Source organism: Spodoptera frugiperda, chromosome 28, assembly GCF_023101765.2.
Source record: "Spodoptera frugiperda isolate SF20-4 chromosome 28, AGI-APGP_CSIRO_Sfru_2.0, whole genome shotgun sequence".
Taxonomy (NCBI): domain Eukaryota; kingdom Metazoa; phylum Arthropoda; class Insecta; order Lepidoptera; family Noctuidae; genus Spodoptera; species Spodoptera frugiperda.
The window spans coordinates 2,223,180-2,246,210 of record NC_064239.1 but is presented as its reverse complement, the minus strand read 5'-3'; the positions used below and the strand labels follow the sequence as shown (position 1 = coordinate 2,246,210).

Here is a 23,031-nt window from a genome sequence, read left to right as displayed (position 1 = left end):
CTATTTTTCATCTCAATACCAATCCCAACCTAGTTGGAAAAGTTAGAAGAAAGGAATTGCTTATGGAACGCGGAAGTATTTCAATATAAAAAACGAGAAAAAATATGCATTAGAATGATGGCTACTCAAGATCTTTTCATTTGCAATTTCAACTTTATCTTTTTCGAAATAAGGTCTGCTTTAGGTACTGGAGGGTTGTAGTTTGTCTCGCTAGCACTACGTTATGTGTTTGCTCGGCGACTGTCAAGTTGTTTTCAAAATAATTCACGCAGAAAATACCTAAAAGAAAATCTCTAGAGAAATATGAGTACGTAACGCGCCTGGCTATGTACATTTTTTTATGGTATAAGCCGGTAAACGAGCTTACAGATCACCTGATAGTAAGCAATCACCGTCGCCCATCGCCCACACCAGAAACACCCCATAGGCGTTACAAGTGCGTTGCCGGCCTTTTGGGGTTTATGAATTTAAGAGTTGTTGAGGAATCGAGGATTAGAAAGATTGGAAACGGGGGAAACCAATGATTATGTGTGAAAAGTTTTGTAAATTCTTTATGGCATTGCATGTGCATCGGTTAAAGGTACTACTATAAATTTTTGCTTCTTTAATATATCGACTACAGTGCCATTGATTTCTCTATTTTTTTTGCGTCAACTGTACCGTGGTATGTGTATAGTTATAGATATACGTATGTATATAAAGTAGGCTTCCTCGTTTTCACAATTTTACTCAGCATTTTGATGTCAGTTCACTTAGGAAGATTGAATTCTTAGTTCGTCATACTCTTCATTACATCGCCTAAGAAATTACTGAGTGCGGTCGGCACTTCAGTCTTAAGAAACACACCTTATCGTGTTAAAAGTAAAGTTGATTTTTGAGTAACATGTGTTTTCTGTGATGAGTTTTTGACCGTCTTGCAAATGTATTAACAAAAATGATATACTTGTAACGTGGCTACTAAATCTAATTTTATTCCATTTTAAATTAGGTTTATTTTACAAAACAGCTCCAATATCTTAGTTTACCTAGAATAGAATCGAAATTAGTTGTTTGCGTTTGAAATTACTTTCAATGCAAATGGTAAGTAATGAGACTTAAATGAAACTACTGAACGAATTTTGATGAAATTTGGAATACACACAGGGTATGAGCTGACTTGGATGATAGGATACTTTTTACCCACGGGGACGCAGGCGAAGCTAGTTGAACGTAAAAAAACTCGGATTAGGCCCTACGGCCACAAAATTACTAAAAAACTGTAATTTCTAGTATGGAATAGTAGTATGTAGGTACGTATATCGTTTTTGTTTAAAACTTTATTTACCTCAATAGGTACATCTGTTCCACATTTCTCTAAATCCACACCTTCACTGCACGTTACAAAATCCATTCACAATAATTCCTTCAAAGGCAAAGACTGTTACATCAAACAGGCGATTTCATTTCGACTGTGGATCAATCGCCATGCGCAGGCTCAAGCGTAAACAAACGGATCTCCCCATGTTTATATAGTCTAACTCTATCAAGGTAAGCATAACACGTAAGTCAATGAACCACGGCTGCACAGGTTTCTTTATGAACACCGCTTTATATTCGGCCGCACATCGAGCTATACATTTCCAGTTTATCATGGTCTCGCTTTGTATGACCTGTCCGTACTTTCGACGGTCAGTTTATACTGGTTATGTGTAGCTGTGTGTATAAACAAAAGTGTAAAAAAGGTCTGTTTATTATAAATTTTGACTTTTTTTTTCTAACGTATTTTTTCTTTGGCCTGATTGGTATATTGCTTTTCGTGGTATGTTTGTTTCGTACACCGTTTTGCTTTGGCTGAAGATGACGAAGATGTAGATCTTTAGATCCATTGGCATTCAGACATATTTTTGCCATTGAATGAGCGTTTGCAATAATTGTACTACATAGATAGATTGGACGTGAAGCTGATTAAAAAAAAACAACAAATAAAAAACAAAAAATTATGTATTTAAATACTGAATGATTTAATTAAAACTGGCAAAATAGAGATCACATGCTTATCTTTTTAGCCCAAATAAGTGTTCATGCTTACTATGTGTGAATTTAGTCCCCAGTCGCATTGTAAAGGCAAAAATTGCATTTCACATTGTAAAGCATTTTAACTTTTGCGTACAACGTTACGGGTTATCCGGGTTCCAGCTCAAAGCAGGTGTAAAAACGGGGTGGATTTTATTCAGTAAGAGTCTGATACTCTCGCCTCAACCACGGCAGCAGAATTCATTGGATGATTATCCCAATTAAAAACAAGGGAACCTACTTACAAACTGCAATGATAGCTTACAATTATTACATAGAGTTCGGCTGGCGAACATAATTTAAGTTCTTTACGACTATGCATATATTTAGATGAAGAAAATTATGATCATGAACATTTAATTATTGTTGAGAGTGCAGCCATAACTCTAAAACATGCTTAGAAGAAAGCGTAGTAAATTAACCAGTCTAAATAACAATGCTTAGAACAGAATAGACTATTACTTCTTCACTACATATAGGTAGTTCGAAGAAAATTACTTGGCATTATTCATGACTAGTTTTTCACAGCAGTTATAAATCATTAAGAATTATAAATTGACGAATCACTTTATTTATCAATTGCGGAATACTCCAAGATAACATTCATTTCATTTGAGTTTATGTCTAACCATGAAGCAAGTACAAAGAGGAAATGTGATTACGCATTGTGACACAAAAAAAACAGCACTACCTAATGATATTATAAGTAAAAAGTTGTAGATAGGTTATAACCGATCAGAAAGTAGCAAACTAAAATTTAGACAGTTGGCAACGCTTTTGTGGGTGTAGTTTGTAACAAACCGCGCTCCCCGTAAAAAGTGTCACGCATTATGTTAAAGTTTTGACATCTTCTCTTTGCATTTGCTTCATGTGTCCAACAGATTACTTCAAGCGAACTTGATTGAAACTTTAATAAAATGGCACACGGCATTAAAAATAGAAAAAAAAACTAAATTCAAAAAGTTTAAACAAACCGAACATCAAACATTAATATCGGGCCACAAATACAAATAAACAATTGAGCAGCCAAACAATTTTTTTTACACAAATATTATTCGAATAGCAAAATAAAAGTGCGTCAACACGCGCATTTGCGAACACACATAGAAATTCCTCTTTGCGCTGATTTTTAAACAAACATGGAACAAAATGGCCGGCTTATTGATGTGCCTATGTAAATAGAGGGTGATTTATTTGCTAGCAATAATATGAATATGTACTAAATGCTTTTTGTTACAAATAGGGTGCTTACGGAGGTTGGAGTATCGATTAATGAGGTTTGGGGATTCATATTGTCGTGATGGATGATAAGTGATTAAAACCTTCATCTTGCAACTAGACTAGAATTTAGCCATGTTTTCTTAGTATAGTTACCCTGATGTGAGAAAGACTAAACTAACTAAATGTAGACGGAATATTTCTCGTCTTAAATTCTAATGTTAGTGATAGTGACCATGTCAGTTTAAAAACACACTAAACTAATTATTATGATATCGACGTTCTCTCAAGGAACTCGACTAGTTTCAAGCCAAGCTAGAGGCCCATATTCATGAGCAGCATTCCGCAACACACGACGCGTCGTCAGTCGCGCTGCTACTGGCAACATAACAATTTGTTTTTATACGATTTTTCTACTTCTTACTAATTATATCTCTTTTTACTTTATTACCAATCAACATAGAGCAATCAAAACATTTCAATTCTCATGAACCTTTAAATTACACGTCTGTATGTCTGTTCTTAAGCTATAAACTACTGAGTGTCGTGATGGTACACTCGTGTATGGCCTACCGAGTGCCGATCTTTGATCTGACTTGTAATTGTAATCGTTAAAACAGGAACCGCTATAGCAATTAGTTAGTTTTACTGCTCCCTGGTCGTGGCTACGCATTTAGGTAGACATGGGATTTTATGTCCTTTAATTATTTTGCAAAAATATCTATACGGATGCGACCTTCAAACCTTTAAGAAAAGAGCGTATTTCTTTTAAAAGGCCGACAACGCACCTGTGACTCCTCTGGTGTTGCGGGTGTCCATGTGCGACGCTGATCGCTTACCATCAGGTGACCAGTCTGCTCGTTTGCCTCCTATTCTAAGCCTTAAACACAGGCGCAAGGTCGCAAGCCTTTCCGTTTTTTACCGGATACATTTCGGAGAGTGTGCGGGGGAACTGCACAACTTGATTCCTCCTATCGAACCACAAGACAATGGGCGAGGCGTCACCGCTTCATGGTGGATATCCCACCCACTCGCACGAAGCGCTTCGCTTCAAGCTTCCTTGTGCGAACTGCTAGGGAGTGGAACTCCTTGCCGGAGTCTGTGTTTTCTGATGGGTATAACCTGGGTGTCTTCAAAGCCCGAGTGAATAGGTTGCTTATGGGCAGACGTGCTCCATCGTAGGCCGCATTATCACTTACATTTAACATAAAAAATATTCCATAAAAAAAACTATGTTTAGTTTAAGATGTTGAGTTTTTTCTTTTTCACAAATATGTAGAAAGACCTAGTTTGTAGAAACACGGGAATAATGTTAATCCTATTTAGTTAATAGTTGCATTGAATGTGGTCAGAATAGATACCTACAAAGTGTGAAATTGCGACAAGATAGTTTAGATTTAACATCTAGTGAGAAATATACCTCGAGCAGTCTACAGTCTGATCAGCTTGTTTACCTCAACAAAGAATTGCAATTTCCATTCACTAGTATACCTCGGTATTGTACAGACTGCTGTTAACTTTCTACTATAGATTTTGAACCTTACCCTCTTGCAAATAGAGTTGACATTCTATCAAAATGTAGTGTACCTTGATCTGCTGGTCTTCACAAAAAAGGAAGTGAAAATCTCATAGCACGTTTTTCCCGACACGTAGATTGAAGACGGGACCTCACGATCGCGCCTACCGACTACCGACAAATACGGACAGTCAATTCGACAAATTAGTATTGTACTGCAAAATTATTTTCACGGAAGTCCACGTATAATATTATGTAGTTAACTAAAGGAAGGTGGGTAACCTTACATAATATACAGTCTGTATTTTTTATCATCAGTAAATTTTTTCTTAGTGTTAGGTATCTTTCAAATATTCCATTTTGAATAAAAAAATCATTAAAAAAATATTACTGACTTCACTGAAGAAAATTGGTTAAAAAGAACACTAAAATGGTCAAAATAACTGTTATTTCGGAGGTCGATATTAAATAAGAATAAAACAATAATAAGAAACATCGACTTTCGAAATCAAAGTCAATTTGATCCTTTTAATGTTTTTTAACCGTCTTTCTTCAGTGAAGTCGGTTAATATTATATTTTTATATATATTTTTTTTTATTTAAAAATTGAATGTTTGAATGATACCTAACTTTCAGAAAAAAATTGGCTGGTTATAAAAAAAAATCATGCTGTATATACCTATGTACCTACCTACATATTACCTGCGACACACATTCTGCGAATTCCCTGTAATGCAATCAATGAATGACATTTGATTTAAGTGTTTTTATTTACTTCGACAAGGAATTTGAGGCGTCGCTTGGCCAAATGCCAGTCTACCTCACTGATTAAATCATGAGGTGGTAGAAACTTAATTTAAGTTCGAAAATAGCCTTTATTTAAAGGTTTTAAAGTTTAATTTGTCATTAACATGGACAGTAACGGATACCTTTAAACTTTCCAACTTTGTGCGAGGTTTTTTAAGTTGGCTTTATTTGTGATAGGAGTACCTTAACTAGTATTATTGCTAATTAAAATTATTTACACAACAATGTCTTATCCTATGATTAACCTTACACGGTTTGTAATCAGTTGGGGCTGCGGACTACCTAGCGGGTTTACCGGGGCTCCGGCTTTTTAGTCAGTAAGAGTCTGACTCTCCCTTTCGCCTCGCTCAACGTGCGAGAAGTAATTGGCCGATATTCCCCCCTTAAAAAAGACGGTTTGTGATCAGTTTATAGAACAATTTACGCTTTCCATTTTTAAATAAGTACGACACGATTGACTTTCCGCCGTGGAACAAAACTGATTATAAATATGGCGATTTAGTATTCTATGAAAAATAAAAACCCTGAATCATTGGCTAAATCAAAAAATGATATAATTCTTCTACTAAGCCAGCCTCACAAAATGTAAAAATTTTGACACCCCAGGTTGGTCTATACAGTAATTTATGTTTCTGAAAATGATAAATGGACCTAAATATTTAGAGTGCTAGGGACTTTGCGATCCTCGGTGGCTTTAGCTAGTGAATGATAGATTTCATTAATTGATTGATCGATGGATGGGGAACATGGTTTTCTAATATTGGAAAATATTGAACTTGAAATGTGAATCTGGTGAGCATTAAGTAGCTGTATTTAAAATATCCTTGTCACCACCATTAATCAAGGAAAAGCTAACTAAACAACTACATGATGTTGGTAGAGATCAGGACAGTAGAGCGTCAGCGTTCTCTGATCATCCTGAATATATACTGACTGTGATGTCTAACTCATCTACCAATTGTAGAGATGTGAAAAAGTATAGATACAGAAACACACTTTTACATTTTACAATCTAATAGCTGGAACAGGAACGCAGGTGAAGCAGTTGGCAGACCAACTGCTTCGCCTGCCTTCCCGTGGGATAAAAAGTATCCTATCGCAAAAGTCAACTCATACCCTATCTCCATACCATATTTCATCAAAATCCGTTCAGTAGTTTCAGCATGTTTGACGGCCAAGTATCCAAACACCCAAACATATGAGATAGAAGAATCGATAATTGAACTAATATTATTACACTAATATAAAACCTATTTAAAAAACATAAACTAAATAATATTCGAAAAGGTGATCCCACAAAAACATTTCATGTTAAATGTTGCCAAGACGAGACCATATAGCTCGCACTGTCAAAAAGTAATCAGATCCCGTGTAGAGCCAAGTTTCTAACCCTACATGCCCAGACCTAAATCGATAAGCACGGACTTTTTGCTATTCGTCATATGGGCTTGAGCTTAAAAATCTATTCAATCTTCTAAACTCTTTCCGTGCGGCCAACTCGCCAGTTACGTCCAAGGTTTGCACGCCTACGAGATTATAGCGTAAAAACTCTGCTACGCGCTACGAACTACGCAGTACGAGCTATGGCTGTAGAATTTCCCCGTAACTTGAGTGTGAAATTAGGGCTTATCGATTTAGGTCTGGGCATGTAGGGTTAGAAACTTGGCTCTACACGGGATCTGATTACTTTTTGACAGTGCGAGCTATATGGTCTCGTCTTGGCAACATTTAACATGAAATGTTTTTGTGGGATTTCATTTCTTTTTGTAGGTTGCTTATGATAGAAAGATAAAATGAGCGACAAAAAAATACTTGTATTTGTCGCTCATTTTTTCTTTCTTTTTTTGGGGTATACAATATTCAAACCGTACGTAATCCTAAACTACTTAAGTTAAACCTATTAACAATGAAAATTAAACAATGACCTACGTATCAAATTATTCTCACTAAGTCGTACCTACATAAACAACTATAAACATATTATACCTACTAACCTATACTACTTAATTGCAAATACCTACTTATTCAATCTTTGAATATCTTAATTAAATTTGTGAGAAAATTGCAAACGTAATGCTAATACTTTTTATCAATGAAAATTAAAACACTAGTACCTAACTAAACCTTCACCTACTAAACTACTAAATTTATAAGAAAATTGCAAACGTAATCCTAATACTTTTTATCAATGAAAATTAAAACACTAGTATCTAAACCTTTACCTACTAAACTACTAACAATTAAATATTAGGCAAATGGTTTTTTTCTCCGCGATAGCAAACTTTTAAATCACCGAAATATTCCGAAAATTTTTCATTCAACGAGACAACCGTCAACGACGTCTGCCCTCGCGCGTCTGCCCGCGTTCGGGTGCCGCGCTCGCTGACGGGCCGATTATTTTTTGCTAATGCGCGGGGACGAGGGGGCAGGCGGCGGGCGTTGGCGCATACTATACTTACGATGCTTATGTTCAAAAGTATAGGTTGATTAATAAACACTTACCGAAGTGAAGTGTAGTAATATTATTCATATCTAAGTACTTATGGGTAGGATAATGTTTTGATTTGATGAAAAGTTTGTGTTCTATGTACTTGTGTATAATTTTCAGATCTCAAGCAGGAAATAGGGAATTAAGTTTCGCTATTTCAGATTTTTACCCCTCCGCGGCCGCATTCAGACCTCTAGCGTCAAAAGTTGCGGAAGTCTCGAACAAACTTTCACCCCCTAGTTTAAGGGGTTGGGGGTAAAAGTTTCAAGTTTTAGGATTTTTTTGTTGTTTGGGTACTAATACTAGCTTACATACCAAATTTCAGTTTTCTAGGACTTCAGGAAGTACCTTAAGAATTTTGATGATCATCAGTGAGTGAGTGAGTGAGTGACGAAATCGGGGTATTTTAGATATCAATAAAATCTAAAGTATAAGAGCTATGCAATTGAAACTTTAGAGGTTTATTAAGTCTACCACTGACATTATATCCTGAAATTTTTGTTTATCTGGTATAACCCAAACTCAAGTTATGAAGGTTCAAAAATACGACGAAGCGCTTCGAGAAAAGGTAGGTAGTGCCCTTGCGCTTGCGCTTCGCTTGGCTCGTCTTGGCGGGGGCACTACCGTGCCCCCAGATAAATACCATCACACCCAGGATCAGCTAAACGGATGTTTTATTTACTTGTGTTCATGTTTAAGTTCTATGAAACGCAACTTTGTATAGTTTCCTGTGGTTTAGGACTCATCGTGTCGGAGCACATCGTATAAAACATACAAATACTCCTTTGTTTCAACTAGGAAGTTTGGATGTACCTAAGTTTTCTTAGTTATGAGCGAAAGTCGGTAAAGTCTAAGTTTAGACAACATTGATAACACACGTGTCATTTGTAACACACGCTTCTTTTTGAGGGGCGAATGTCATTAACTGCCGTATTCAGCCTTGGGCATTTAATTGTTAATTCTAAAAAACCACAGACCTAGCAATTATTTTCTATAAAATCGTTAACTAAGGACTATTCCAGTAACGGATTAGTTTGTAGGTCAGAGACATTTAATAATTAAAATTAGATATACTGACAGTAATTATTAAGCATGTCTTGAGTGTGGCCTTAAGGCTGGAAGAGCCATGCTTCGGCAAGAATGAGCCGGCTCGACCGGAGTGATACCACGGCCTTCCAAAAAATCGACGTGAAACAATTAACGCTTGTGTTTGTTTGTGTTTCGTTGTGTGAGTGAAGTTACCGGAGACCCAATTACCCCTCTTCCCAATCTTCCCAAGTCCCCAACAATAACTAACTACAAATAACTGAGTACCTACCAATCTACCAACAATCCAATACATCAAGCCACTTCAATACCACAGACAGACAGACTTTATTCATACGAATAAATTATCACACTCATTTGGTTTCATTTGCGAGAAATTCTTATCACAAAATTACTTTGACTTTCAAACGAGTGCATGTGTCACATAGTATGTACATTGTGCACACGGGTTCACATGGAGCTATACAAAACCAGTTTAACATGGTCTTGTTTCGTATGATCTTTCAACACATTCGACGGTCAACTTATATTGGTTTTGCATAGGTGATGTGTAGCGTTGTGTGCATAAATACTGACTAAATGAACAGTGTCTCGCACGATCAATGTTTCTGAGATAAATTATTCATAAACATTGCAGGTTTGTAGACAGTAAATAAGGGAAGACTCGATTAATGGCTCTTAGGCAGTTGTCCCACCACTTAGCGAGTGAACGTAACTATGGCTTTTTCTCGCTCAAGAAACGTACAATAGATATACTTTCCGTGTAAACTAAAAGACATGCCATACAAATAGTTGATCGCTGACTGTTCACACTGCCGGCGAGTTCGCTTCATTGTTTGGTTTTCACTCGTTACTCGTTTCAGTCTAGCTCTTCGTTGATCCACAAATTGTAGTTTCTGGTTTGGGTGTCATGTGTACGTGAAATTGTATGTTTGTAAACGCAGCCACGGCATTGGAATGGGCAAAACTTCAAATCATACATTTTAAAAACCTATGTTCTAAACTATGAAAGTTGTCTAAACCGACAGTTTCAATTTCAAAACCGTCTGTTTAAATTTTCAAATTACTTTTACTTTAACATCAGCTATCGGCAGCGTCTACTGACAGCCAGTCCACAGATACGGTCCCCGTAACATTTTTATCGAGTTCGCAACGGAAAATTGGAAAATATCTCAAATAGCTCGTATTTCAAAGCATTTTCAATATGGCCACTTAAAAACCAATTCATTCTACATTAAATCAGCCCATAAAGTGAGACAAAGCTTCTAATATGAGAAAAAGACTTAATCAATCTGGAGGGTAAAGCTCTTTACTATAAAATTTCAATATCCCCAGTTATCGGACTAGACTAGGAAAGCGGTATTCTCATTTCTAGTCAATGAAATTGCATATAATTCCCTCGCAATCGACCCTCTCTTTTGTGTTGGGAATGAGTAAAAAGGACGGGTAATGAGCTCGATATTCAAAGGTAATGATGGCCGGAGATGAATAGTTCGAATAATATGAAACAGACGAATGTCTGTATATGTATGTATGTATGTTTGAGTGTATGTATGTATGTTTGCATGCTAGATTGTCTAACTGTAAATGCTCCGTTGTTTTATTGATTTTGAATTGCGAACGGGATTGACTTCACAAATAGGATATTTCAAGACTGTGACTATTTTGGGAATATAGCTTCGAAACCAGGTACTTCTAGATTAAATAGATTCGGCATGAAGTTTAGAGACAAAGTATTCTAATATTATGATTTATGGAAACTAATCAATCTATTTCCAGTTTAATAAGTATTTATTTACTTATGAAGTAGAAGTTAATATCCCCAGTTCAATAAAGACTAGAAAGCAATCATAATTCTATGCTTCTAGGCAGTTTGGTCATCGTAGTATGTTTTGGTCCCTCGGATACCGACCCTTTTTTTTTTTTTTTTGGGAAAGCCCGCCAAACCTCCCATAGCTCGCTGCAAAGGTCCTGATGCCAGGATCTACAGTTCGATACAAACATGAAAACAGGAACACTGAAGTGGCGCGTCCCATGTATGGAAATGAATGACTGTCTTGGAGTCCCGTAACGAAACAAATGTTTATTAGATTGGAGAAGACTGAAAACGATAGTTTCCACTTCCCTCGGTGAATTTAATGCAGGAACGGATGACTTAAGCCTTAAGGCAAAAAGGACTGGACAACTGAGAAGCCCAGTCGCCAAGCACCACGGAAATTTTACTTAAAACAAAATATTAAATGCTAATACTAAATGGGTTTGCGTGACTGTTATACGTATACATAGGGCGCAAGCCCACCAGGTTATTGAAGAAAAGCCTAGCTTAGCCTAGTATAGCTTATTCGACAATAACCTGGTCGGAGAAGCCTATCCGCATCAACCTATTTCCAGCTTTGATAAGTATTTAGTAACTTATGAAGTAGAAGTTAGGTTGTTTTAAAGATAATCATAATTTCTACCCTGTGTAGCAGAGTTGAAAAAGTTTTGGTTTATCGGATACCACTACTGCAGGATCTCCATCAAATACATTATAATGTAATGTAGTTCGTTAGTCAGCCCTTGCGACACCCACGGTAAGAGAAGCAATGGTGCTCCGCAGTGACCTATCACACTGCAAACAACGTATCTTAGCAATGTCTTAGCGTTTCTTCAAAATATGTTACTTGAAGGTAACTCATATACAACTTAAAACTCTTCCCCGCCAGCTTACATCTAAACCAGAAAAGCCGAGGCTAGTAAAAGTTTGGAAGGTAGCTACGCTTCTTGTAACATAATTTTAGACAAACGATAGTTTAGTTGACTCATGCAGTCCAAAACTTTGCAAGTTTCCTACTTATTCTTCGTATATCAGCTTCTGTGGGATGGAATAAATTAACTTTTATCCACGTCTCGGTGAAAAGTATTGTATCGTCACGCCTTTTTATGCTCGAAGGGGTAGGCAGAGGTGAACATTACCGCACGTAAAGTGTACCCATTGTTTACCATTTATGTTATAAGTCCCATGTGGACACAATTCCAGACTCCGTGCCACAACTGCGAAATTTTTGATAACCGATTTTTTTTATTTTGTCCAATCTGGGAATCGAACCAGAGACCGCTTGCCCGGCAGTCGCACTTGCGAAACTCGACCAACGGCAGTCGGCCTCGTTGGTCGAGTGTCAAGTTAAACGTATTCTCTACTTTAGAAATATTTATTTTAAGTACAATTACTATTTTTTATTTCCTACACTTTTCAGGAAAATTGTATGTATCGACGTAGAGGCCTGTTTCTACGTCGACCATAAGTTCTAGCTGTGCGTTATTTGCAAGTAAATCCTTAACGTTACACGTTGCACGTTAACCCTATTTTACATCAGATTTTGATTCTACCTAAAGTTAGCAGATAAAAATAAAATACAATAATTATCCGTCTAATTCTTAACATGACACGTTACAGTCAATTAACCAGAAATGTCCAATCAAAACATCGATAAAATAATAGTAATCACAGCGATTAATCGAGTAACCGACTCGATAGATGTTCGATATCGATAGTCGTGTGTCATTAATTATCTGACGTGCACTACATAGGTCCATCATTAACGCAACTTGACACGTTAGTGACGACATAATGACAAGTATGGCGGTTCAATATCCGGTGGCTTTAGAGATATTGTGCGAATAGAGATATGGCCTTTGAGAGTGATAGTTGAGATGAAGGTATGGATTATGGGTTTGGAAGTGGAAGCATATGTATTGGTATGGGCATATCGGTGATATTATGTCAATAACCTTAAAACATCTTAACCTTACAGCATCAACTGCCAAAGGAAAACTGTTGAAGGCAACACCTCCGCCAAGCGTTGGTAACCAGTGACTGATATGAAAAAGAAAGAACCGTGACCGACATGCCGATTAACTTGTAACGTCTCTGGTGTTTCGGGTGTCCACGGGCGACGGCGATTGCTTCCCATCAATGGATTCGTCAGCTTGTTTACCGGCTTATACCATTAAAAAAACGATAATAATAAAAGTGAACTTCAACCAGGAAAAAGCTGTGAACGCCTGATGTAATTAGTTAAAATAATACTTTCACACACAAACACAAACTTCATAATTCACACAATTTCAAGGTTACAACCACAACCACAACTAGATAAGAATGTCCTAATTATATTCAGTTCATGTGCCATCTTTATTACGGATTCACGGGGAGGCCGTATTAATTTATTTAAATGATAATATCTAATTAAGTCTAAACTGTGGAATAGGCGGAACTATGCCAAGTCACGTTCGTCTCGGTGACATTTAAGCCTCTTGTACACTACGCAACAATTCGACAATATTGCACAACATTCGTAAAATAGGTTTAAATCATCCAATGACTTCTCCCGTCTTGGGTGAGGCGAGAGGGAGTGTCAGACTCTTACTGACTAAAACCACCCCGTTTCTTTTTGAGCTAGAGCCCCAGTAACCTGTTACGCTGTTCGCAGCTCCGGACACCAACCATGCAATTTGACACGTGGCAGTATCTGAGTTGAGAAACATTTTGCTGTGCGTCAAATTTTGCCCAGCAGATACGAGGCTTTCATGTCATCAATCATTATGTAGATCTGTAGATGGACAACGTTGTTAAACAAAATATTTCCATTCAACATATTGAGCAAAGTAAAATATATTTTTTTAACAGGGCAAATCATCTTATGACTTCTCCCGCCTTGGATGAGGCGAGAGGGAGTGTCAGATTGTATTGTTTTCTTAAACGACTAAATAAAAAATACGTGCCTGATAATTTTAATTTATTTATTTAACTGACGGATTAAATAGATTTTTAATTTTCATACACCGTCATCATCCCTATTGCGGGTCAAATGTTGCTCAGTCTATACAAGACTTAAACTGTGATTAAAGTAACTGTTGAAAGCAACAGTGTAATATTATGAGTAACAGCTCTTTACTTTTAATGACGAGGGGATTAAAATTATGCTGAGCCGAGAACTTTTGTTGTGATATAAACCGTGGCGGAATTTTTATTACTACTTTACTGGTTTGTAATTTTATTGTTCTATAGGAGTGTTAGACTCATTGAGGGTACATAACCCTTCTAAAACTGTGATTATCGTATAAAAATTAAAAGTTATACAAATGTTTCGTATAAAATTTTATAATATCTATAATTTACATAATTTTTCAAGAGCACGTAGCTTAGAGTTGCCCCCGATATATGGCAATAGGCTCTCATTACTTGGGACAATATAACTGCCGAAAAGCGGGTGTTATATCCATACTTTTAAATACATAAAGCTGAAGAGTGTGTTTGTTTGGACGCGCTAATTTCCGGAACTACTGGTTCAATTTGAATAATAATTATTGTGTTGGATAGAGCATTTATCGAGGAAGGTTTTAGGTTATTTATAAACATCATGCTACGATCAAAAGGAGCCGAGTATAGCGGGTTAAACCGCGCGTAAGTAGCTAGTTGTTACATATTTATGCACCTCTTCGAAGATGATAAGGCGTGACATTACGTTTGTCACCATTCAACTCCTGTCACACAGAAAATATTTAAAAAAAAACCTCACATTTCCTCGAAAATTCGTTTCCTTTCATAAAATATTTTCCAGCATTCCATTTTTTTTTCTTATGTTTAAACTCCCGTTAAGAAGTCGGTCAGTCAGCCGCAGCGTCGTTTGGATGGGAATGATAAGATCTGCCACATTCCCATCCTTTCATGGTTGCTGAATGAGCCACTGAATCAAGCGTCTCTTGTTTTCATTCCGCATTTAAACTTAGAATGTGACTTTTTAGTTTTTACTGTGGACTGTGGAATAGTTATTTAGGTTATTATAGTCTTTGATGATTTATAGTTTTAAAGCTATAATCTGGTGGACTGATTGACAGTTTATAGTGGTTTTTTTTATTTTTCTTAATGAGCACATTATGTAAATTGTTGCAAGTAAACTGACTGCACGGTTGATGCGGTGGGTGGGTAACCGGCTGCCGTGCAACGTGTAGCTGGTTCGATTTCCGCACGGAGCAACTCTTTGTGTGATCCACAAATTGTATGTTTGTAAACGCACTCTGCGTAGAAGAAGAAAATCCAAAAGTGGCTTAACGTCATTTTTTTAAAGAACTATATCAATTAAGGAAATTGCTAAATATTAGTGGTACATCAACTTAAATCTAAATCTTTAAAACCTAAACCATCAAATACTGCATCCGTCAAACAGTAAAATTTTCTGCCTGCAATGTCCTCTTGAAATTTTTACGATGTCAATTTAACTGCATCGATTCCCGGCCCATATGCCCGCTGGCCGGTTAACATAATTAACACAATGTCCAGACAGCCCACCGTGTACCCATTTTGGAAATTGATACGCTAATATACACAAAATAATTCATTCTGTTGATTTAATGCAAATCCAAATTGCTTGTGGCAAATTAATATTTGTATTTGAATTTATTTGTTTTGTTTATAATGGTTGGTTTAGTTGTCTATAGTCTGCAATGTACGGCTGTATAGTAATTACCGTATAAATTCGCCAATGAGAGAATAGATTTGCTAATTTCTTACCACCGAGACATTCGCTAATTTTCTTACCGAAGTTCCGTTGTCGGCAAAATAATGGTAGCCGTGCAGATGCTATTAATATCGCAACAATTTGCATTTTAAATCTTTCCTGAATGCGCAAACAATCTTCTTGTTCAAAAATATCCATCTCCGTACATTTCCATCGAGAGACAAAACTATCATGTTCAATGTTCATCTCGTCCTATAGAAAAACTAAACCATGGAAAACAAAAACGTTGCCTATCACAGTATCACCGTTGAATCTAGGTTCCTTGTTACCGGGAACAAACCTCACGACTCCAATGGAGGCTTTGAGAGACGTCACAATGCTCCAGTCAGGCTTTGACTGATGTATCCTAGGACATTGCAAAAATACACAAAAAAACACGCAAACTTCAACCTTATACCCTCTACGTAAGCACACGTCCTTTTAGCATTCATCCCGCGAACAACAATTAGACGAGCGATGAGGCTGGAAGATATGAAAATAGGCGTTATTGTCATAACATTAGGTATTGATGTAGGATGGCTTTGTCTTCCAACTATTTTGGTACGTGAGCGAAATTTGAGTTACCTATCAATAGATTTGACTACAATGACCGTCTATAGTTGGTACTTGGCATACAAATGCCCATATCGGAATTCAATAAAGGATCATATTTTAATCTTAGATCTCCGAAACATGGAAGGCGAGAAACGTCTATTGTAGTTATAATGATTAATTATGTTGTATAGAAGTTTTGATTTAATTTTTATGTTATCGGCTTACTCACGTAACTGTTTAACGAGGAACTCGACTAGTTTCCAGCCACGCTAGAGGCTCATATTCATGAGCAGCATTCCGCGACACGCGACGCGGCGATTGTCGCGCTGCTACTGGTCGATTATGTAATAATTAATTTACTATGTCTCACGAAAGTTATAATAAAATTATAGTAAAGCGTTTTCATTGTCGTAACGTAACAAAATCTCGTAAAAATATAAAAATCACTTCTAAACCGCGACAAAACAATCCAAGAAAGTACAAAGCAAAGATAGTATCTTTGAAGGCTAGAATGTTCATCTAATAAAAAATCCATTGAGACGTCTCTGAGGCAACATTTCTAACAAAGCCTATCTCCCTCCGTCCTCTCATTACAGCATATTTAATTGACAAAATAAAAACGCGGAAAACACAAAAGGGATCGTGATGAAAAAACTAAAACATGTTTCGCGACAGGATTTCAATAAAACCGACCCCTTGTCTCATTCGTTAGAGTGTTCTGAAGAATGAAGAATTATATTTTTTTTTGCAGTTCCGCCGTAGGACAATCGGAGGATTGGAGACCAAGATGAGTGGCAGCGGGATGAGGGGCGGCCGCAGGATCCCCACTCCAATGCCTCCCCCCAAGGAAACTATACATCAGCCCAGGTAAAATGTTGGTCGTGAATTCCCGAAAGGTGTCAAGTGAACGTGTAGGCAAATTGTAATATAAATTCGGTGAAATAATTGTGTGGGTGCGGTTTATGCTTTCCTTGCTATTCTTACTTTGAAATTATTATGAGGTCACATTTTTAGAGACATTTAGTGGCAGGATAAAAAGTAGATCTTGAGAATTTTTAAGGCCATTGCAGCCTTTTGCATGCATCACTGAGAATGCCGATATATCTTTATATGTATTTGAAGTCCTATTGATATATTTGTGTCGGCGTAACAGAATAATATGTATAATCTAGTAAAAATTTTAGTTTTATACGACACCACGTAACCTTCTACGGGCTTCTCTATATAGTTCCTACTCGAAATAGTACGCATCTACTTATAAAATATATTCATTTTATTCAGTTACCTTTCCTCCCATTCGCGTGTTGCCCAAAATTATTTACGATTTAATCGGTTTTGGAAAGTTACCTTCCTCAGTCCCTATTACGGGCCATTTCCACAAAACAAAATGCTTATACCTTTTCATAATTCAAATTGAAAACAACGGTTGATAACAAAGGTTTGTTTCAAAGGCTCCTTGAACCATCTTTCCTCGTTCAGATACTGTAATGACACTTAGGAAGGCCCGGCCGGAGATTGGGAGCTGCCCTATAAAGCTGTGAACTTTGGCCCTTACTTCGTAAATTGAGTCCTTATTACAATTCTCAGATTTTGTGAATCTAATCTACATTAATATAATGAAAGGGAAGTCCGTTTGTCAGATTTTGTTTGTTTGTTAATTTAATTATTGAATTAGTTTTGTTGTTTCGTTTGATTGGATTTTCATCGGGTTTCTGTCTAGCTTCGTGTGTAGGTACAAAGGATTTAATTAAATTGGAAAATAGATATCGTTTTTGAGATAACTTTTTGATCAAGTTTATGATTTGGTCTATAAATATCGGACACTTCAGACGTTAAGCCGCTTTTCCACCTGAGATGTGCTATGCTACGTTGCTGTAGATGCGTTTGGCTTCTACCAATGAATATAATTGGCAGAAGCTGAGTCCAGCTAAGCTATGTTTTTATATGGAAAGATGCGTGCTATTGATGGCTTCCCTACTATCGATACATCGTATACTCAAGCTGCGCATCTTCCTTGCACAGATGGACTAGACTAATATTTGATCAAACTAACAATCGAACTTACGAAACTTTTTTAAAGCCACCTAATTACCTACAAGTAACAAAAAACAGATGGTAAAGACTACAATAATTAATCTTAGATACGAAACTATTTTGACATCACATTCACACCATTTACTCACTACAAGTAGAGACATAGAAAGCAATTTATAATAGTTATGTCATCTCGATGACATTGTAACCGATACGCTTGTGTCGGTTCAAGACAACAATATCATATGACTTGTGAACCCACTTCTCCAAGTGTTGTGTAGGCAGAATACACGCAATGTCACAACTGCGTGACCTTCTTTATATTTTAATCTGTGAACTGTTTTGTGACAAATGTCATCTTAACTGTAATGTTTGTCTTTTTGTAGCAAATTGGGTTTTTCTTTTGGTTGCGGTTCTTTTGTTTTGTTGTTTGTTTGTTTGATTGATTGCCTTGTTGGTATCTTCATAGTATGATAAACTTTAATGCTGTAATAGAGCGAGATCCCAGACCCGTCAGACATATAATATTTTTACAAGCATATAACCTTCGGCTTACTTGCCTTCGTCTTGTAATATTACAATTTTGTAAGGCGCACTATTTTTTAGAGCTTTAAAGTGTCTGATAAAAGTTTTGGTCCATGGAAAGTGTCTGATTTTTTTTAATATGATTTCAGAGTAATATTCTACAAAACATAATTTATATATTATATAAAAATCAGACATAAAAATTTACGTTAAGTGAGTCTAATTTTTAGTTTCTCACCTGCGCAGGTACCAACCTGCGCTGGTGTCACTCGGCAAGCTCTACAAACATTCAGACATTAAAAAGTATATACAAGACTACTGTAATACGAAGGTTATATGCTTGTAAAAATGTTATATTATGTCTGACAGCTCTGGGATCTCGGACCATAATTTCAGTTACTGTATCTCAATCAAAACAGTTCTCTTTACGTTAATATAATCATAATTTCTTGTAAACCATCACTAAGAAATACACATATTTATGATTGTCTGTCTGTCATTGACAAAGTCTATGAAAGTTCAAAGTCAAAATCAAATCATTTACTCCAATTAAACCATATAATTAGGTACTTTTAAAACGACAACGACGATACATCTGTTGGTAGTGGATCATAGCTCCACCCTTCTACCGGTTTGTGACCCAAATGCTACATGAGATGTCTTGAATGTGGTTGCCGAATCGAAGTACAATTCAAGTAGTTTACCTAAGTATGTAATAGATTCACCTTTAGTAGATTTAGAAGGTTGATGTTATGTTAATACAGAACACGTAAATCCATCCTTTTCGAACCAGATTCGACAATTTCAACCTGAAAAAATATAAGAAATCTTTTTGATCTCGAAATGAACAAAATGTTAAGTTGGGTTACCTGAATGGGAATGGATCATCCTTTGCAAAAGGTTCCACAGTATTACCATAGGAAATGGTTGAGTAAAGTATGGTTACATTTACCGGCCTACTGTTACATAACTTAGGTACACAAGGATAGGTATCTTATCTAGTCTGAAATTTGAGTGATTTTTCTAAATAATTTGGTTGGTCCTATAAATACAGAATGGAAAATAAGATTGATTTTCATAATACTATGTAGCTTATCTTTTATCACGTCTTCACAGTGTTTGTTCTTCTTCATTCAAAGCGACTTTTAGAATGAACATCTAGGTTAAATGAAGGACAATTCAATTTGACGTTTCAAAAGTGCCTAATTAAGAATTAATTGTAATAAATGCTTTGTATGGAAATAGGCTCACCTCCAGCCATGGGACTTGCGATAAAAACTTATAAATTTTAGAACAATTAAGTCCAACTGCCATACTCAGAGACATTTAATGATTACTTAGTAACGATTTTGTGCCGAAAACAATTGCTAAGGACTGGGTTAAGTAACCATTAAATTACTCTGGGTACGGCGGTAAGACAATTTGTATAAACCACTCTGACCGTTAAATACTTGTAATAGTTATGCCATCGATACATTAAAGTATTGCGTAATGGATACTCCCTCAGTACATTTCGAAACAAGTGTAGCTTGTAACAATATCCTGTTTAGTTATTAACTGCAGTCGTATAAGTGCACCGTTTGGATTTCAAAGAATTCGGTGGAAGTAAACTCTGCATGTAAGTATTTTTCTTGTTCGTTGAGGGTGAAAAGAAAGTACGTACTTAAGTAATATTATTGTTTTTTCATCAACGTACTTTTTATACAACGTTGTTAAGTTACATTATGTTAAAATTTAATTAAATCCTATTAATGTATTATGAAGTCAAACCTATTTCCAAACAAAAGCTTCTTCATGAAATATTTTACCAAACAAAAAAAAACTATTAAACTCGTTAAAACTGTCGATTCACGCCCCCGTGATTAGATAAACCAATATAAACATGAAACAAGCAAAGATGAATCTTACCAAAAATAGGATAAGATTCAAAATTCCTTTCCAAAATAAACAACCCCTGTTCAGTAGTAAATTATACTGGCACCCTTTTTAAACCAGATGTGCATAGATGCCATAGACCAACCCTTTTACCGGGCTCTTTAAAAATAAATATTTTACTCGGACGGTGGTAATATGGGTAAAAAATTAATGGCCACATGAGCTGTGAGGTTATAGTCTGTGCATTTTCGATGACAGTTACACACAAACATATGCACGTGTGCTTGACGTGGAATGGTCTAAGGGAAAAGAAAATAGATTTTTAAAAGCAAATGTCTGTTTTCATCGTCGCGACCCTGTTTTTAATAGTTTTAAAATGCGAAAGAAGAAGAAATGGATAAAAAAAAATGATAAATCCTACATAACCATCAATAATACAGAGTATTCATTTGGAACAGCTGACAAGCAACACGTTTGTAACTCCTTCAATGTTGCTTTTGTGCATGGGCGGAGCTAATTAACTATCTACAGGTAATCCGTTTATCATTCAATGGAGTTCATTTATTTCTATCTATTTGAATTAAAAGAATCTATACTAAAAGGCGAACGTAGTGTAGGTGGCTTGCTAGGTGCTAGGTGGCTAGGTGTATTGACGATATCCGCAAGGTAGTGGTAGTGGTCGGATACATAGAGCTGAAGGACAAGCTCAGTGGCGTGTTACTGGAGAGGCCTATCCTTGTCCAGCAGGACGAGAACAAGCTGATGATGATAATGATGGTATTAAAACGAAAACTTAAATATGAAACGCTATCGCTCACACCATACACCATCCAAAACCGTCACTGTACAACATTACCCGTGTCGTCGGTGTAAACCGTAAATAAATCTCATAAACAGTCGGGTAACAAGGTATTCATATTTCGACGCGTTTCATCGTACACATTCAAATACTTGGCTTTTTCAACTGCAGTGCAGTTGCTACGCTTTTTAACTTTGAGGTGACATGTGATGCGTGTGAATGGTCAAAGCAATGAAGGGATGCTGCGGTTGCTTGAATGGCTGATGTGGTGTTAATTAATGTGATACATTTTGAAAATGGAAAAGCATGAGTAGAGTATGAAACTTAAATGAATCCCATTTAACTTTTGGTCTGTAAACTCGTCTGTTTATTCCATATTTTAATGAATGACTGTATTTTGTTGAATATATTATGAACAAACTCTTTTTTTTTTGAGTGGGCAAATTCATCTAATGACTTCTCCCGCTTTGGGCGATGTGAGAGGAAGTGTCAGACTCTTACTGACTAAAAACCACCCCGTTCCTACTCCTGCTTTTCGAGTCAAAGCCCCGGTAATTCGCTAGGCAGTCTGCAGCTGTGGGGACGAATGAACTCTATAAGATCATTATCAGTTAGTTCAGTAACATATCTTACAATATTAAAAATAATACTCTTGCTGCAAACATACAGTCAATTTATTTACACAGTAAGCACACTGAAAACGATCATAACAAAACACTCCAAAAAACATCCCCCCCTTCCTTAATAAAAAAACACAACTTACCCAAAACAAACTTAAAAAAGTTACCCACAGTCCGGTCACCAATACATCCCTCATTAACTTCCAGATCCAATGCCTTGCAAAGATCCTCTCATTCCTCTCAGGACAAGAGGCTAAGGATCCTCAAGTAGCCATGCCGTGGCATTGTTAGTTGGTTTCTCGTAAAAAATGCACGTGGCTCCCGGCCAGTATTCAAGTGCCATCAGCAGACTCACGCAGACTCATGCGGTGACGTAGATGTAGTGGTAGATGCTAGATGTGACTGGTAGGGAAAGATAGATGTTTGGGTAGCTGGAAGTGAAAATGAAAAAAATGAGTAAGAACAGCAATGATTGCCAAGTTGGTTCAGTGGCTGCATTCACAATCTGCTTGCCAACCGTAGAGATTAAAGCAAACTGACATATTATGTAAAAATATAAAGTTATTGAAAAGTTCAGTAGTAATAGAGTCATGAGCTGTTGATAGACATTCGCATCTTGTCATCGTAACTACGAAAAAAACAAACTATAAAAAACAAGATTCAGCTGTCAAAAGTATTCTATCACTCAAGACAGTTCATATTCTGTCTGTATACCAATTATCACCAACATTCGTTCAGTAGTTTTATGGCGCGTTTACATTAGGTCGGTCGTAGGTCGGTCACCGAAACCGACGGCCAAACCGAATACGGTCAAACGAATACCTGTTTATATTAGTTGGTGACCGAATACGGCCTGCAGCCGAATACGGTCTAACCGACTAATGTAAATGCGCCATTAGTGTGATTGATAGACAAATTTCAGATTTATAATATTAGTGTGATCTACACAAAAGTGT

General features: G+C 36.6%; 1 protein-coding gene across 1 annotated transcript in view; it reads left to right on the top strand.

Moving 5' to 3' along the window:
• LOC118265226 (kinesin-like protein CG14535) overlaps positions 1–23,031 on the top strand; it is a 331,078-nt gene that overhangs the window by 20,264 nt on the left and 287,783 nt on the right. Inside the window, exon 2 of the mRNA XM_035578024.2 lies at positions 16,974–17,089. Coding sequence (XP_035433917.2) covers positions 17,010–17,089 — 80 coding nt within the window. The 5' untranslated portion in view covers positions 16,974–17,009. The remainder of the gene's footprint in view (positions 1–16,973; positions 17,090–23,031) is intronic.